General features: G+C 40.2%; 1 protein-coding gene across 2 annotated transcripts; it reads right to left on the reverse strand.

The window, feature by feature from the left end:
* Positions 1-101: 101 nt before the first annotated feature.
* Positions 102-16,444, reverse strand: FNIP2 (folliculin interacting protein 2). Of its 2 annotated transcripts, XM_053460186.1 has the most exons (18): positions 16,072-16,444; positions 11,825-11,951; positions 10,031-10,150; positions 8,964-9,064; positions 8,242-8,313; positions 7,994-8,094; positions 7,134-7,223; positions 6,178-6,249; positions 5,808-5,943; positions 5,115-5,316; positions 4,702-4,790; positions 4,363-4,509; positions 4,115-4,284; positions 2,621-3,839; positions 1,976-2,132; positions 1,355-1,555; positions 999-1,114; positions 102-641 (listed from the first exon to the last, which is right to left on the reverse strand). In XM_053460186.1, exons 1-18 carry the CDS (start codon positions 16,218-16,220, stop codon positions 563-565), a joined length of 3,348 nt encoding a protein of 1,115 aa, XP_053316161.1. In that variant the 5' UTR covers positions 16,221-16,444; the 3' UTR covers positions 102-562. The 2 variants fall into 2 exon arrangements, with proteins under 2 accessions (XP_053316161.1, XP_053316153.1); XM_053460178.1 differs by lacking the exons at positions 7,134-7,223; positions 11,825-11,951; positions 16,072-16,444 and having other exon boundaries at positions 10,031-10,130.
* Between the last annotated feature and the right edge of the window lie 3,210 nt (positions 16,445-19,654).

The raw sequence follows: 19,654 nt of genomic DNA on the forward strand, positions 1-19,654 counted from the left end.
TCCTCTAGCGATCTCCATGCGGCAGTGCGATATTTTAATCCCTCTTTACCCTATTAGCATAACTAACTCAAGGATAACTTTTTAAACCACATCAGAGAAAGTTATATCTGTGCATAGAAGTGTTGGGGACATTTAATATACAAATGACGGACCTAATGGTGTGGAGAAAGCAGAATTCATACAAAGTCATTCCAAACAACAAAAAGTACATTGCATGCGCCGATCATTATGCATCCCTCAAATATTATATACAACTCCAACAACAGCCAGGTTATACAATCACAGATTTTGGCCAGCCAAACCAGACTTATACAAAAAAAAATAATTACTGTTCTAGTGTTATCGAGTCCCCCTTCCCACTTTGTAAATACATCCCAGTGAAGCAACACCAAGGCTACAGGAAGATCTGTAACGCCTTTTACTCCATGTAAACATCAGTCTCTAGAAGAAGAGATGGCATCATCACTTCTCGCTTATCTCAGTCCAGCTTTCGAGAGCATGCCTCCAAATTATCCGGAATGGCTCTCTTCTTCTTCAGGAATGACCATTTGCAAAATTCAGCTTATAAAAGTATTTGCGCAACATGTGGAGAATGAGTGCTTGCCACAGCAGCCAGCAGAGGTAAATCATTGGATCCAATGCTGAAATAGAGAACAAGGAATGATCCTCCTATTAGGTACAGATCAAAATGCCCAGCCATGCAATATAAAAAAGCGAAACAAGATGCCAACAAAATGAAACTTGTAACACACAAACAACGCAAGATGACCAGATGGGCATTAGGGCTGATGAATTGTTGACTTTCCCCCCCCCACATTTCTACTTCACTCTAATCTTTACAAGAATGTGGTAGTTATGGCTGCCCTAGTCACAGTCCTGCTTTGTATGCCTAGCAGAATTTTTAGAAAGAATACATTTAAAACTACAAAAATGTGAACCAGGTCTGATGCCATGAGCGCAGAAGAACAGTTGTACCCAACGTCTAGAAAACCACTTACCCTAAAACAACTCCAAGTTCCTTTACGTGGACTCTTGTGTTCCCTCTCAAGTATTCGGACAACATTTTACTTTTCAAATATAACTCTTGCAGCTTGTCCTCTAGGTGCATCACACACTGTTAAAGAATAGAAGATAATATTATGGTAAAAACTATGTTGTACTTCAATGAGAAAAAAAAAAAATGAAACGCATAGATCAAAACTAAAATAAAAAAAACTATCAGCAAAAAAATGTGTAGTTAACACACTGGGCATTACACATAAATATAACAGTTTTATTTAAAAATATAAATAAATCATACCAATCTCCCCTTAAAAAATGCCTAATGCAGTAATAACAGCGGGTAATTACTTACAAAAACAGGAGGTGTTCTGAGCTTATAAAGCTGGGAAATAGATTGAAGCAGACTGCAGACTTGACTGGACACCAACACATCTGTGCCTAGCTTTGTATTGTCCAGCGTCATTTTTTGGCTGCTGACTATTTGCACACTCCATTTATCCGTGTCTGCAACAACGCAAACCGCTTCCGCCAAGGGCTCATCCAACACCGGGTGCTAGGAATGTGAAGGCAAGTAGACATATTGACAAAGGCGACCAATGTAACAAAGGAAAATAAAAATATATATTACAACTCTGATGTTGGCCAATGTAAGAGGAAATCAACAAAAATACAAGGACTATTTTTATGTGCAAAGATCAATTTAAAATTTGCTGGTAACAAATGGGTTAATTTTCTTTGTGCCACCAAGTGTGTCTGATTTTGGCAAAACGATGCCCAGAGTAGTCACATAGGAACTACATTATATGTACAGTATGTTGTGTATCATCACTGTGAAATCCACATATAAAGGATGAATAAAAGAAAATGCATTAACACATAGGCACGACAGTACCAGTAACATTACGTAGGATCGGGAACATTTTCAGTTCTCGCCATCAAAAACCAAACAATTTTACGGTATGGATTGACATACATGTGTTGAGTGTGCCAGGTCAGAGGACAGACACTGCTTCAGCTTCTCACAATTGCTTATCCCGTGCAGCACTAGATCAGGCATGTATGTGGGACAGTAACCACCAAAGAGCGACTTTCCAAAGTGTTTCAGACTTGGAGTGCCGACGATGTCAGACCTAAATGAAAAAATTTTTGTGTCTAAATTCAGCTTTATGTTGATGAATGTCAAACTGGACTGTACAAGATTAGAGTTAATCAGATGTCCCCTATACAAGTTATTCAATTTTAATTGCCAGGTAAACTGCAGCAAATTTAATAATAATAATAAATAATAATAAAAAATACCCAGACACTGTAATTTCTGGTGATATTCAAGAAACATTCTGCATATCAATTACTGCTGAGCAGTTAATGGTTTAGTTACACGTTTACATAATTGCCCTTCTCTGCAAGCAATAGATACTTCCATTTAATTTTTTTTTTTTTTTTTACAGAAAATTTCCCACCTACACATTAGATCAGAGTTAGTTTTGGGTACCTGAACATCGCTATTGAGAAAAGTTCCTGTTCTACTAATTATTTGGATAATATTCTTATACATTTTTATATAAACTCCACAATACCCAAAACCTAGAGACGCTATGTTCTATTTCACGTCCCATACCTGGGTAGTGGAAGCTCCATTTCAGGATATTGGCCAATGTGGCCTTGACTGTCTGAAGGGTTGCTTCCCTCTTCATCGCTGTTCCCGAGAGCACTGTCGCAGCTCCTGTTCCGTGGAATGTCTCCTTCCCTAACCCCAATCCTTCTCCCTAAATCCCCACAGGGGACATCTCTGGAGGAGTACACAGCAGTCTCTGTATTATCAGCATTATGAATGACATCTTTGCAAGTTCTTAGTTCTTCACTGGTTGCTTTTACTGCAGATGTTACACAGCTTGAAACAAAACATTTATCGGACAATACTATTTGTGAAGGAAGGGTTTCTACTGTATTTGTCTCAATGCCATTCCCTTCTACAAAATATTCATCAAAAATACTGGAGCCACCCTCAGAGGAGGAGATTTGAGAAGAGATGCTGTGCCTTTTTTCAGTGGTAGTTCTTGTTTGAGTGCTGGCAGAACATTTTGTGGTGGGATGCTTAGCTTTGTCTGCCTGTCTGGGAAGTGCTTCTGGTTTTACCCCTGGCTGCTCCCTGCCACTGTCCATCTCATAGTCTGATGAAGGTGAGCAGCCCATTTTGAAGATGACCTTATCTGGAGGATGAATCGGATTATCTGTTTGCATGCACAGCAATTCCTTTGCCCAGTCTGACAGTTTAACTTCTTTACACAATTGCTTCTCATCATTGAATTCATGGCGACCATCCTTTTCCAGTGGAGGCAAACAATCCGGAACGGCAACATCTTCAAATCTACTGCCTGGTGCTCTGGACACTGGGGTCAGAATTTCGAGCTTGGCTTCCTTAGCCATAAAGGGCTGCTCTTTACAGGAGCCAACAGCCAGGTTTTCTCCTGTATTTAACTTATTCAAAACATTTTTAGTAGGTAGCAACTCCACTTTACTATTTGGGGCAGATGTTGTAGATATGTTATTGGGTAAAGAAGGGGACATCAGAGCAGGCTCATTGTTTACAGTTACAATGACGTACTCAGAGTCTTCCACCTCTCCCTTTTCAAGACAGGTTATGATCTTACTGCCATTCTCCATCGGTTCACCTTTTTCTGGGCCCGCACTCCTCACCAGGTTGTTCTCTTGCAGCTCTGAGCACCGGATGAAGTAAGTGAGAACATAAAGGATGCGCTGGACTAAATCCTTTCGTTTGCCAACCACAACTGTTCTAGTCATTCTGACTGGAGAGCCAATTGCCCCATATAAGTCTCCTGAGGGGATAAAAAAAAAAAAGAAAAAACTATTTATAATAATAAAAAAACACCCAAATTAATCTGGCCAGTTGTACAGTACAATATGAACGTGTTTTATTATTTTACAAAACATTACTTTGATTTTTTTTATATTGTATGTCATCTTAATTTGGGATTTGAAGAAATGAAGATTAGTTAGAATTGATATCTATTACACGACTAACAGTCTTCAGTATTTATATATTTTACAAAGGGGTTTATTACATTGAAAAAGCCTGCAGTAATACACTCACCAAGCTGTGCCCAGAGCGGGTTGTATGGGTGTGACTTGGCCAGCAGGCTCACAGACTGTGACGTGTGCTTTTCAGAGAAGGATTTGATTGGAGGATGGTCATTTGGCATCACGGTGGGTACCCATGCCAAGTGGTAAGTTAATACAGCAGTGATTAATGCTGCAAAGAACCTGGAACACACAGATGGGTTTTAGATAACTGAACACGCATTGCCTACAATAATATGTAACGCAATTAGCTTGACTTACTGATTCTTATTAAGCTGATCAATAAGCGAGGTGAACTCTCTTAGAAAATTGTGGCACAGTTGGCTTTTTTCACAAGTGCTGGACATCATAGTAAGCCACACCGGTTCCGCAATGCGTGGAACATAGTACAGGTTCCAGATAGTCTCCCTGTTTAAAACAGATGTTAACACATGGAGGAAAAACAGAAAACAATAATACAGAGGGTTACATCCTAGAATCTCAGGTCTGGGCCATTACCTAAAACGTCCTATGGAAATTAGCAATCATAGCTCTAATTTCGTTAATAACCTGGAAATGTATCTGGAAGAAGAAGTAGTTAGGTCATGCATTATAACTTACCTAAAGTGCCCCAGTGCATCCATGACCTGGCTAAGATAAACCTGGACCCGCAGACTTGATTCGGTGATTTTTCTGCAGGATATCATGGCCTAAAAGAAATTAGATATGTAAGTGAACATTTCAGTGTTTTTGTCATTCAATAATAAATTGTTTACAGTAAATAAAACCGTAATTTTACATTAACAGGAACCAGTTAGAAATATCAATGACATTTTTAGCAACTGCACTCATGACAACTGTTAAACAGAATAAATGCACAGCAAAGATGCATTGAAAAATAAGTGATGAAACAAGTCATCATAATTGTATACTTGGTGCTACTGTAAACTGACATGCCTATGAAACATAGGTTTACTATTTTTATAGATAGATACTATTTTTTTCTCCATCTAGACAAAGGTTTGTCCCGGTACCTTTTCTATAGCAGCCTTTAGTTTATTCATGTGTGACTCAAACAGAGGGAAATGGGAAAAAAAGAAATCCTGAAAACTCTTCTGGGCTTCATCACATTCAGACAGGGAGAAGAGGATGCTGACCGCAATCTTCTTCCTTCCGATCATTGCTGGGTTGGATGTGTAATTTTCATCTGCCATGCTAAAGGTTTCTTCTGTTGGCCTGCAGGAAAAATGGAAGGTCCACAAATGCTTAAAAAAAAAAAAAAAAAAAAAAAAAGGGGGGTGGGGCAGAATAAAACCAAACTCGCTATTGTTGCCAAGCGGGAGCTCAGAATTGTGGTATCACAACTTTCTGAGCTGATTACTTTGCGACAAGACATTGTCCTTGTACAATATAAGTGCCGCCAAAAACCAGTGTTTTTAATGACCTTTCTGAGTTCCACAACAAAATTTCCAAATTCATGAATGAATACGTATTATTGTAAACAATACAGTGGGAGACAAAACTGATACATAGTTTAGATGGCATGGGGGGTAAAGAATATCTTTAATGAGCCACAATCAGCCCCAGCCTTCACTCTTTACCATAATGCCTTGTGGTAAAACAAGACTTGGATCCCTAGCATCAAGCAATCCTTTATATCCAATACCCTGGATCTATTCTCCCAAACATAATAGAAAGGGGCACTTGAACCATGAAATGACACTTACCACCTAGGGATAACCCCATTCTCTAAACTAGTGGTCTGACTTCTCAGCCAGCGTCGCTGATAGCTGCTGGCACAGTTGCTTGAAAATGATGAGCTTGGCGATGGCAGTGGGGTTATGAGTAGGCTACTCAGAGAAGCTGACAAGAAAAGAGAAAAAGTGGGAAAATGCAATTAGATGTGCATTAAATTGGTACCGTTAGCTCATGAATGTGTGAGGATCCTCACATTTCCATAGAAGAAAAACGAACTAAACATTTCATTAGTGCAGGTCTAATTATAGTGACAGCTGTGGGACTAAAGAGAAGACGACTACGGCTATGAAAAACTGTTTATAAGCTAAATAAACCTTAAGACAGGTAAGATAGGCATACCTGATCGAGCGATGCCACTATCCTTATCTTCATTCTGTCCTCTGCTGGGCATGTCCACAGGTGTGCTGTGGGCTAGACAAGGGAGATGGAAAAAAGACACAGATGAGCAGAGCATAAACAGAAACATACGATTTCACCTAGCATGAGGTTGGCAGTGATTTGAGGATCTTGCTCAAAAACCCGAGAGTGAAGAACAATTACATTTCCACTCAATAATTCCTTATACAGCAAACTCTTCACCAATGTGTTCATCAGCCAGGTTAGTAGTCATCAGCAATTATGTTATGTCCATCATGCAAGGAATTTGTAAGCGGTGGCCAGAGCACAAAGCAATATGCAAAAGTCTACATCTGAGCGGCAGCAATAGTGCCTTAATCACAAAATAAAAAATACTATTAGTAAAAAATACCTGTTTTATCCTATTAGCTATGCCCAAACCTCCAATTTTCAATCAGGAGGTTACACGCATCACCCAAATTGTGTTATGGCACTCCGTACATCTAGACATAAGTTACTATAAAAACTGCCCATGTGTTAACATGTATTTACACATTCTTTATGGCATTAAGATATCTTGCAATACGTTTTTTAAAGAAACGTGCGCTAATGTTACTAAGCTTGCAACAGAAGAGGTAAAAATGACTCGTCAGCATGTAACTCAGTAAATGGGGAAAGGTTTAAATGAGTAAACATGGCGACCAAAGCCTCAAAATATGCTGGCTGACAGCTTTCTTAAAAAAATAAAAAAGATGACATATGGTGCGTTAACATGTTAACACGATTTACAGGCAGTTTACATGGATTATCGTCAAGTTCAAATGTCATTGTGAAACGGCTCAATTTAAGGCACTACAAGACCCTATAATTGTGAAAGGAAATCACGGTTTGAATTTGCGGTTCGCAGCAAGGCCATGGAGGGTTTTTGAGAGTCTTATTGTGTCTTGCATTCCACACACCTGCAAAGAAAGAGGCACTCCGGATGAGCCGGAGAGGACGGGCGTCAAACATGCCAGGCAGCAGTTTGCTACCGCACATCTGTAAAACACCTAAAACAGGAAGCGGAAGCAAAAATGGTGAAACGAAAACAAACCAAAACATAAAAAGCAAAAAAGAAACAAAAACTTTTAAAGTAAATTATTAAAGCCGTGTCAGTGTATCTGATTGGGGATAAATATCTTGGCATGTAGATCCACATAACATTCGTTAGGGGCTGCTGTGACATGTGCCAGAAATTAGTGAGCAAGTGAACAGACGGCTTTACTAATCCAGAGTAATGGAGTCACCAATCATTGCATGAGAAATGTAAAAAATGAGGCCCACAAAGTAAACTAAAATATACACCATGTAGATGGATACGGAACCACTTGATGATCGAGAACGTTGCGAAGGAGAAAAAAAAAAAGTATCAACTGTCTAGCAAAATTATTGGCGATGCATGAGAGTGTGAATGTAGCCAAGAATAAAGAAGCAGGCTTAGAAATATAAGATATAGTTTATAATCAAGAGTGCCTAATAAGTATCAATGGAACGAACTGTGTAACAGATTAATATATACCAGAGCCAGATGTTCATCTATTTCAGCAGCTTAGCATAGCGCAAAGTCATGGATTGCTGGACAGCGTGGTGATCGAGTCGCTTGTGAATCATACACAATGTTACGCAGAGAACCCACTAAAGCAAATCTCTCTTTCATATAGAAGCCGCGAGTACAACTACTTTTTAACAGCGTCTGTACGTCAGCCCATTCCAGCTTGAACTGATACAGGTAAATTGAGACAAATAGATCGGCGGAAATAAAAATAAAATGGTTTCATACCTAGGTTAGATCCACTTTGATCAGATACCTGACCACTCAGACTCGTGCCAAGTTTTGCTGTACTGGCATCTGAATTTATGTTCTCGAGGCTGTCCTGCAAACTAAAGCAGAAGAACTAAAAATCAGTAAACACAAAAAAACCCCAAGGACTGAGTCAAACTATAACAATCTAAACAGACGTTAAATATCTTCCAACCGCACACGCGCTGCTTGTCACAAAGGAACATGCACATTTTTCAAAATCTTACGTGTTTGTGCTCCCACTGAAACTTCCAACTTTGGCAGAAAACACTTTACTGATCATCAGCTGAGGGGGGCAACTGGAGAAACAAACACATATTTACAATAAGTAAAGGGTCCTGATCCCCACATTGAAGGTAAATCCCGTCAGCAGATATCTGGAAACGGATTGTCCTGCGGTCCTGTAGAACAATCCCCAGGAAGATCTGGTCTGCTCACACCAACGAGATCATAGCACATGGAATTTAGGGAAGATATCCTAATGATTACACATTTGATTGGTCTTGGAAGATAAGTAAATTGATACATTTCCAGACCAATAAAAGTGTTCTCTATGCATCCCTCACACATCACTGACAGCTCTCAGACATAACCAAGGACCCATTCAGGTGTGAGCCTTTATATCAGGAATTGAGCAGATTAGATGGGCCAAACTGTTCTTATCTGACATCAAATCCAGGTTTCTAGTTTGGTATTTAAATTAACATGTTAAAAAAAAAAAACAAATAAAAAATGCCACTGCCATACGGTGAAGAGTACATAAACCAATAACACCCACCACGCTAATTAAGATCATCTCCATTTCACAACGTAATATTTTTAAATATTTCAAATGCATATGTTCAACAATTAAATGATTTACATATGTTAGAAAGCCCATAATACCATTATAATGTTACTGCAGCGGCCAGATTTTATCTAGATACAAAATAGACTTGTTTTAACTTACCGTATAAAGTGGATTTTCAAAGTGGAGCCCTTATAACTCATTGCCACGGAGCCAAACATCATCTCCCCCAACATGTTCACGTCAGATGCCGGCTTTGTGTACTGCAAAGAACCAGATACGTTACAATGTAAGCTTGAGAGCAGGGCTGTCTCCACCTAATGTATCGGTTTGTCTTAGTCTGAAAATTCTCGTCTTGTAACATAGTTCATAAGGTTGAAAAAAGACCAAAGGCCATCAAGTTCAACCTATATACATATTGTGTCCCTACTGTGTTGTCATACCCCTTAAATATATGTGTTGTATTAAGCGCTGCGTAAACTGTTGGCACCATATATAAATAAAAGATGATAATATAATGTTTTCTGCCTATGACACTTCATTCTCTTCCCCTTTGAGCTTCACTGCTATCTCCTAACCAGCAGAGGGGGCTAGTGCACACAGCATTTACCGAGACAGATGCTGTACATTATATTTATGACAGTCAGTAATAACCAACACCGGCTGGGGCAGATACACACATTATCATTATCACTATAGCAAGATAACTTCTTATTAAAAACAAATGTTCTATCACCATCTTTATACATCGCTTTGGAATACATCTCATCCAAAGGCAGAAATTGCATAGATGTGAGCGGGCTACGATTACCACCAAAGCTTCAAAAAAGTATTAACAGGCCAGCCAATTAGGAAAGGAGTTGGATGAACTGCATGTTGGGACAACTATTCTCAACAAAAGAAACAGTAAGTGCTCTTTTATTCTAAAATATGCCATGTATTAAAAAAAGGCAGTCTAGCGTCTAATAGAGCCACACAAACAAAGAATGCATATTAAAATATTCCATAAGCACCTAAAATATGCATTATTTATCTGCCCCCCTCCAAAAAACAAAGGCACTAAGAGCAAATGCACAATGGGGATTCTGATGAACCCATCTGTACATGTTCGCAGTCATATTCAGTACTGCAGGGATGCGCACCTCACGTGGTAAAACCACTAATGTAATAGAGGACCCCGCAGCCTGTAAAGTATACAACTAAGCATGTGCGCCTGCGCATGCTCTCACCTGGTATCTTGGGAGTGGATCCCTGGGTGGCTGAGGACACCCTGATACGGTGCGACGGGATGAGATGGTGCAGGTCCCGCTGCTGCTGGTTGGACATGATTTCCCATCCTCACCTGGTTTCTTAAGCACATAGTTAAATGTTTAAGCATATTACACACACAAACTCTGTATGATATACGTATGACTGCTTGTATGTTTGAGCAGGGCATGATGATGCACTCGTTATGTCCCGTTTACCCGTTGCACAGCGCAGCGGAATATGGTGGTGCTATATAAATCCATAAGTAGTCACTACATTTTAACATTTTGTATACAGCAAATCCAGCCAAAAGCATTTAATCTGTTTATACAATTCATTACATTCTTTATTATATTGCGTTATTTGAAATGTAGACAATTCATACAGGAAAAGAAAAGAAAAAGAAAAAAAAAAAACATGATTCCTATAATAAAATTCCTGGCCAGAGAAAAACTATTTTATAAAAAAGAAAAAAAGCTTTCGTGTTTTCTCAGTATTCACACTCCAGTCATTTAATCTCTCGTGTGAATGTCACTAGGCAGTTAAAAAGTTACACGCGACAATCATGTGCTTGCCACAACAGTGAGAGAAACAAAACAAAACCATTAAAACGTGCAGGTTCTCCTGAGCTGCGGCCAAGTACTGACAGCGCACTTTAACCGCTGTCCAGCCAAATACACGCAGCCCGATGGAACGCGACAATTATTAAAAAATAGACAGGATCATTCAATTACAATTCTAAGCTCTAAAAAGTTGATACTTGTTGCTTCCTTAGAACGCCAACTACTTTGTATTTTTAACGTTCATCTCTTTGTTTACAGGACACATTAATACATACGATAAGCTGTGTGGTTTCTCTAAGCTTTTGTAGACGCATGGGCAAGATAACCCTTATGCACTGAGATGCGTTTGACCGAACATCACCCAGCAGTCCCTCCAGTCAGCTCCAGCGCTGGAACAGAGAAGGCCGTCGGTGGGGGTCTGTTCCGGCCATGCGCATGTGTTGAAAGTACCCCCATTGATTTCTGTGGCAGCACTTTCCTGACACTGGCAGCTTCAAGAAGCCATTGGAAAGAACAATTGGCCCATGGAGGAGGAGGGCAGCTGCTGCAGCCTCTTTTGTGTGAGGTAAGGGCACTAATTGCAATGCAAAGGGTTAAACCTACTACTCCAGACCTGCCAGCGTGACACGACCTTAGCACAGGGGCTGAAAGTCAGGAAGGCATTAATATTAAATGGCCTGAGCTACTTAGGATCTCTAGCAGATGATCAGTGTGACACGGCATGAATTGCTTGTTGGCCACGGCTCGTGTAATCATGTGATACCACTGCCCTCTGTGTACACACGCACACTCACGCACCCTCGGTACACTGAGTCATAACGTCTGAATGAAAGAGTATCAGCGCTATATGAATCATTTCTCACAGAGACATTCCAGAGTCAGAATATTTACCTTTTAAGAAGATCAGCACATTTTACATGGAAAGCAAAATCACTGATTCTTCACTTATTTGCTTGTCTTGTGGCACCATCGTTTCTATTATTAATAGTTAATAATAATGTAGTATTAAGATAAAAAAAAAAAAACACAAAAAAAACACTTGTCTTAGTAAGCCTTGCTGCACAGGACCGTTTTTAAAATTGACATCACTGATGTCATCATGGATTTGAACAGAAGACATAGCCATATTCTTTTGGCAAAACCAGCAAATAGACAAAAAGGTTGTCGCTCACAGTACAAAGCAGCAGCCAGTTGAAAACTGCATGAGCTTACCTGTGCCGTTTCATTTTTTATTTCACGGACTGTCTTGGAATCAAATAAGACTTGTCTGCCCCTTCTTTCACAGTCCTGGTAAACAATTAAGCGAATGCAATTCAAGTCGAACTCAGAAGAAGGCCACCTGGAGATCACAGAAAAGAGGGAGAACCTGGTCAAAGCGTGGCACCTACATGAAGAACCACATTAGACCACCGGTGGCTATGCCACCTTATACAGGGAGGTATTTTCCTATCAAGGCAGCTACACTGGTTTTGGTGTTGGAGTGAAGTTGCGTGGCGTCACTAAGCGGGCATCACAGGACGTGCATCTCATAATTAGCAATCATTTTTGTACAATTTTACAAAGTTCCTTGTCCCTCTTCTAGCCCCAATGGGAGTTGCCAGGGTAGCTGTGGTTTCGGAATTCAGTTATAAAAGGGTCCATCTCTGGTAAGCATTTTTCTTCTGTAACAGAAGATTATTTACTAAAAAGGGAGCGTTTTCAGGAGAGTTTCTGCTCCTTCGCTTTACCAGTCGGAAGGGTCCACAGCAGCAGGCTTTTCCAGCTGGCCCTGTATAACAGGTAAGGAGAACAAATCTTACTCTTTCATCACTATACATTATGGAAGACGGCAAACCTCCTTCAGCGGCAGACACTCATTGTGGTTGGAACCTGTATAATGTACAACTCTCCAGTAAACTCCCCCTTTAGTTAATAGACCTCAGAGCCCTTCCCTGTATAACAGTGAAATGTTATTCTTGCAGTCTGGAATGTCTGTGGCTATAGAACATATCAACGTGCCCCATAGCAATTCTAAACATTGTACATTTTGACAGATATAAACAATCCTGAGATAAGCGAGCCATTCAGTTAGACTTCTTGTTCTATGTTGTGGAGGAGGATAACACAGGGTCTGGAGAGATCCAGGTCACAGAAGATAGAATTTTACATTTGTGCTTTATGCCCCAGTAATAGTAATATGGGGGGGGGGTAATATCATGCTCGGTGTGAAAAAATGGGAGTTCGCCACGATCACTTAGCATTGTTTACAAATTAGAAAGATACCAGACCTTAACCATCCCTGTATCCAGAATATCAGAGGCTGAGTTTGTCCATCAGTCAATAAGGTTGCCCTTCTGGCAGAATAATAATATTATGTTTTGGAGACGTCACTATCCCACAAACATTCTCAACTCAAAGTTCATCAGAATTGAAAAATATTACTACACTTTATCTTTATGTAAGACAGTTTGAAAGATAAAGATAATAAAAGAGTTTATTGCAGTCAGGATGCCTTCTAGTTTTAACTCCTTTCTGCCACTACTTAACACAAGACTATATGGAACATCTAAGATTCACATATCTTTACTTATTTTTAATGTAAGCAGAGTAAAAATATTAATTCCCAATGGGAATATTATAAAATAAAATATTGGCTGATGTGCCCTTAACTTTTTGAGCACTGCAATAATGCAGCATGAGCCCGGCTAGTAGGAAGAGTTAATAAAATAAAATGAGCAGGTGCTCTATCCAACAGAGAACGCGCATGTGCACAGAACCTAAAGCAAGGCCACGTTCGCATCAGAACCGGATATTCAGCAGGAAGGCTTTAGCGGCCACCATGTAGAAAATGGTCCATAGAAAACTTGATACCCCAATTATTTGTTTAGAAGGCAAGCCATAAAATAAAAAAAGTTTGTGTGTGTGTGTGGGGGGCATCTATGAAATACCTCTCCTTGGGCAGCATGACTTCCATCCCCTTCTGTACAGCCTCCTAAAATGCTGCATTGCCTACTCCTGACTGTAGTTACAGGGACTGTTCTCACCTCATTTTGGAACCTATTCCAAAGCACAAGACTATCAGATGATTAGGGCTGGCCCCTCTCGCCCTCATGCCAAAACCTGCTGAGCAGGCTAACAGCTGCACTTCTACCCTGCATTGTGTAGGGTGCTGCTCACAATACACGATCTCCGTGTTACCCTGCGTTCACCTCTTTCAGCACACAGAGGCTGGGCTGCCAGACTCTTCCTCCATCATCTAGAGGAATCATCCTCCACCACAGGTGAATCTTCATCATCAATGGCTTTAGTCAGGGAGCTCCAGGCTATTTAACCCCTTAAGGACAATGGCCGGTACCTAAACCCATTGAAAACAATGCATTTTGAGCCTGTACATGTCATTAAGGGGTTAAACATGAATCATTTTATTCTACATAAGGACATACTACCGGGGGAAACACTACATATAAAGTCATCAGCCAAGGTAGGGGAACTTGCCTTGGTACTAAGAACAAAATCCTTTTGTATGCCCTCAAGCGATACAGAGCAAGCAAAATTAACATCCAAACAAGTCTGCCAGACTTTGATACAATACAATAATATCAAACTGTTAAATTGTACCAGTGCAAGCATGATTCAGAGACTAGTCAATCACTAGCCACGTGACTATAGGCAGCGTGGGCTACACCGTTACAGAGATCATCGCTCACAAGTATTGATAAAAGAACATTCGAAACAAACTGATCTGTAGGCATTCCTTATCCACAATTTCAAGATTATAACGTTCAAAGATTCGCAGATAACGGCTCGTTTAGTTTTGCGATGGATCCTTTTTCCGGGAAGGCACCGGGAAGGCAGGTAGACTCGTGTATTCCATCTTTGGATAAATTGGGGAAGGCGGTCTCGGCACCAGCACCACTGGAGTCGATTGGGACACTTCTCAAATGAAACCATTCAAAGCTTCAAAAGGAGGGTTGTTAAATTTCAGGATGTTAGGAGGAAGATTTAACGAAATAACCAGTAAATATTGTGAATCAAAACACTTTGCCTCCTGACGTCCTAACTTAAACCTATATGCCCTGCTAAATCCTGTAAAACCCCCTCTCTGAGAGTCTGTCTATATCCATATCCATCTCAACAGTTCATAACAGCTTGTGTTCAGTTTTGAACAACTTTCAGAGTTTTTTCTTCAGCTGCGGCCCATGATTTTACGTTGAAATAAGGTAAGCCACCCTTTCAAATACTAGTTTTCACTGCTAAATAAAGCAACTGTGTTTAAGGTCTTTTTTTTTTTTTTTTTTCGCAAACATGCTTCTATTTAGGCTAACATTTGCTAATCCGCTACCCGATCAATACCTGTACACACAAAGTACACGCAAACGAGACTGCACCAGGGGTCAACTGGCCAAAAAGCAAGTTTGCCAGTTTATTTGGGATATGACCTCGTGCTAGAGCCCAAAGCAAGGCTTAAAAAACTCAAGGGAGGTTTTTAACGCCATTTAAATATATTTAAAGGGGAAGTCGCATAGGAAGAAAATATCTTTCTCCTTCTGGATACAATACAGCAGCGTATACAGTAATGCGGGACAGCATTCACCAAAAACAGGTTCCCTCTCGTATTGCTGCAGACCTGGCGGCTGCCATTGCCATCACTCATGTGATTATTCAGATGACTTTCCCCATCTCAAACACCACACTGTGCCGATTCTTTGTGGCAATTGTAATGAAGTCTGTTCCGCCATACATTTCCTTTGTCACAAGATAACGCAGCAAGGAAGCAAATGGCTAATACACAGCATCCTTAAAACAATGATGTTCCTACCTTGGTCTCCATCCCCATTATATCACCTTTAACAATACCTCTAAGTGTACAAGAGCTACAAGACAAGCTACAGTGTTAATGTATCATAATTACTACAGTATAACAAACTCAAACACTTTACACTATGGATGTCAATATACTGCAGAACTGGAGCACATTTCACACTCACGTGCACTGAGACCTATGGAGGTCACTCAGATGAGCTCAGTTCAGCAAAAGGATTTTTGGAGCTAAAAGCAGGGCACGCTTGTAAAGCTCCACATGAAGAACCTTGGAGTCTCAGCAAAACACTGTTTTTCCTGCCCATATGACACTTTATCATGTATAAAATTACAAAGAAAATGAAAAAACAGTTGAGGTGATGTCGGGGGTAAAGATATTAAGGATTACACCTGATGAGAGGCAAGCGTGAGGTAGGAGGCAGTGTTAAGACCTAAGTGGATAATATAGAATTATAAACCATATAAAAAGTATGTGCTTTGTAAAAATTTCAACTGGGTCTAAGAGGTGAACAATCAGTAACCTCTCGCTGAGGTGATATGATGTTTGGACAGGAACACTGAGGCCACAATTTAATACAATGGTGCAAATGTTGTATAAAATGCAAGATAAAAAAAAAAATGTAAAAAAAAAAAAATATTCAATTAATAATTTCCCCTACCTTTGGTGAACACCTGAAGATCCAGTATTGTGCTTATCTCTGCCATTCCCACCGCTCCAGCCTTTACACTCGCTTGTGTGTAAAACTCTTTGACTGCTTTTTGATGAGCATCCAAAAAAGCCACTTGCCCTTTTTGTACCCCCACACATTATTGTGTCTGATATGCAACCCAGATGTCCAGGAGAAAAAAAAACTATTATTCCTTGAAAAAGATTTTATGAAGCTGTCCAGAAGCAGGCGGAAAACAGTGTATTCATTCTTTACATTTTCCAGGCAAGCGGATCATATTCTGACAGGTACTCTGCTGCTACATTGCTTGCCTCATCTCCAGCAACAGTCACTACCTCAAGCTGTTAACTAGTCACAAGACCCAGCCATATGGTTGGACTGGGAAAAGGCAGGGTTGGAGTAAAGGAGCCACCCTCTGATGCAAGGTTGTTTAAACATTGGCCACTTCACTTGATGGCTGTCATGTGAAAGAGACTCACGTGACAAGTCAAAGCACATGTCTTGCTTGCATTTAAACAGTAAGCTATATGCGGTCAATTCACACAAAGGCTGTCAAGCTATGTGCTTTAGAGCCAAGATTCTATTTCACCATTGAGAGATAAAACTTCTTATATGCATGCATTTAAACATTTTTTTCACCTGAAGATGTCAGTAAACAATGTCTAAATGTTTATTTATGTGTTCACCTGTGGGTTAAAGATGAAAGAAAATCCCCTTTGGAGGGGCATGGACCACTTCTCTACAAGGGTCTGCGCCGGCAACTAACCAATATTATAATATAACCTCACAGACTGGAAGCTGTTAGCCACCCTTACAATTCACTAAAACAAGTGAACAACAGAAAGTTAAAGCACTTGCCCTGCACTCTCCCCCCTCCTTCCCGTGAAGATGGTTAAAGAAGGTTGGGCGAAGAGGATATATACTGCCTGGGTTGTCTTTTTGGATACATTTAATCAATTTGGAGATGGGTCATTCATTGCATGTATGTATTTTAACATCATCCATCGGCACCGTCTCACATGAAGGTGTGTGCGGATGCAAACATAAGCGACACATTTATGAAGAATTATATTATTACAGTTATGTGTATGTAATGAGGTATCTGGACACGTAGTACAGAAACCGTACTGTTTTGATGAAAGACAATAGGCACATGTGACTTGAACGGCATGTTTATATTTACATACAGCCGAGATTAGCACAATTCCGTATCGGCCATATTTGCTGGAGGAATGATGGTATTACAGAGGTTTACTATGTATATAAAAAAATATATATATCATCAAAATTTTAATTTGTAGCATTCAAATATTTTCTGTGATTGGTTTGTTGAATGATTGTCATATATTTCAACAAATGCTCTGAAATCAAAAGCTGCAATCATACACAATCAGCCACACCATGTGATGTTTTTGTGTCCAAAGGTCAAACTGCTGGATAGGCACCAAGTCTATCCACCTTATCTATCAGTATAATGCTTAAACGCTATTCTGTGCCATTAACTTGACCTTAATAAGCAATGTTTTGGTTTCCCCTTTTTACTAAAGGCAATACAGAAGGGCAATGTCAATAAACAAACTGGATGTGGCTACAGTGTGCCAGGGAAATGGCATAATCTGGGAGGATGCCACAACAGCCCTGCATGTGATCTGGGTGACTTTAAGGCCAAAGCGGAATTACTAAGTATAGCAGTTACAGTACATAAAAATGAGTCACGCTTTCGGGAGGAAAGGAGTTTCTATCTTGAAAAATAAATAAAACATTAGATCTGAAGTCCCCAACAAGGGACCCACCCCATGAAGCCTCAACAATTAACAAGTTATTTATTAAAATACATATTGTAGAGTTGGGAATATGACAGGGATTTCAGTAATGTCGGATAATTATTTTTTTTTTTTTAAATCTAAAATATTTTAGATATACAGTATCTCACGAAAGTGAGTACACCCCTCACATTTTTGTAAATATTCTATTATATCTTTTCATGTGACAACACTGAAGAAATGACACTCTGCTACAATGTAAAGTAGCGAGTGTACAGCCTGTATACCCGTGTAAATTTGCTGTCCACTCAAAATAACGCAACACAGCCATGAATGTCTAAACCTTGGCAACAAAAGTGAGTACACCCCTAAGTGGAAATGTCCAAATTGGGCCCAATTAGCCATTTCCCCTCCCCGGTGTCATGTGACTCGTTAGTGTTACATGGTCTCAGATGTGAATGGGGAGCAGGTGTGTTAAATTTGGTGTTATCGTTCTCATACTGGTCAATGGAAGTTCAAAATGGCACCTCATGGCAAAGAACTGAGGATCTGATGAGACCAAGATAAACTTATTTGGTTCAGATGGTGTCAAACATGTGTGTCAACAACCAGGTGAGCAGTACAAAGACAAGTGTGTCTTGCCTACAGTCAAGCATGGTGGTGGGAGTGTCATGGTCTGGGCCTGCATGAGTGCTGCCGGCACTGGGGAGCTACAGTTCATTGAGAGAACCATGAATGCCAACGTGTACTGTGACATACTGAAGCAGAGCATGATCCCCTCCCTTTGGAGACTGGGCCGTAAACATACCTCTAAGACGACCACTGCCTTGCTAAAGAAGCCAACGGTAAAGGTGATGGACCGGCCAACAAACAACTCCAGACCTAAACCCTATTGAGCATCTGTGGGGCATCCTCAAATGGAAGGTGGGGGAGCACAAGGCCTCTAACATCCACCAGCTCCGTGATGTCATCATGGAGGAGTGGAAGAGGACTCCAGTGGCAACCTGTGAAGCTCTAGTGAACTCCATGCCCAAGAGGGTTAAGGCTAACATGAACCTCATTCATGTTAGCCTATTGAACAAATCCATGTACTGGCATACATCATCAGCCTTGCGCTACAGTACAGCGTGGGGCATCAAGGCAGAGGGTGCTTGTGCGTGATTTCATTTGTTTTCTTTTGCAAAAATCCCAGCACCCCCTTGTGGCCAAAATTGATCCTGCTCTTATAATTCTAAAGCATATTATAGAACTCTACTGCATGGCTTAAATACATACAAACTGGTGCCCTCAGTATCTTTTTAATACAATAGAAAATACGGAATAAACACATGTTGCCCACACCAACCACCACTTACAGCATGTATGGGAACATTCCAGTTGCCCCAGAGTTTCCTGATCTCCAGGGACACAATCTTATCTTCATCCCCAGGGACTGCCGTGTTCTTTGCATTATGCAACATCCTTTCCACTCTGCAACATCTGCTCATTGCCTCAACTCATGATAATTCATAGACTGACCCGTCATCGGACACTTAAAAGTATTCATAATGTGCCATTACACTATGTGGCACAGCGGTAGGGACAATTAAAAGAAGAAAAACTAAACCCATCAAATAAATATTAAAAAATAACAACACAAGTGACGTTCTGAATAGATCTTCAATCTAGTGAAAAGTGTTAAGTTCTACAAAAAACAAATGAAACGGAAATTTTGCAAAAAAGCAGCAAAAAGATTTTTTGTGATGCAATGTTGGGTGATTTGTGACCAGCTTTGAGAAAATAAATAGCAAAGAACCTGTTTAATGATTAAG

This window comes from Spea bombifrons, chromosome 1 (assembly GCF_027358695.1).
Source record: "Spea bombifrons isolate aSpeBom1 chromosome 1, aSpeBom1.2.pri, whole genome shotgun sequence".
NCBI classification, from domain to species: Eukaryota; Metazoa; Chordata; class Amphibia; order Anura; family Pelobatidae; genus Spea; species Spea bombifrons.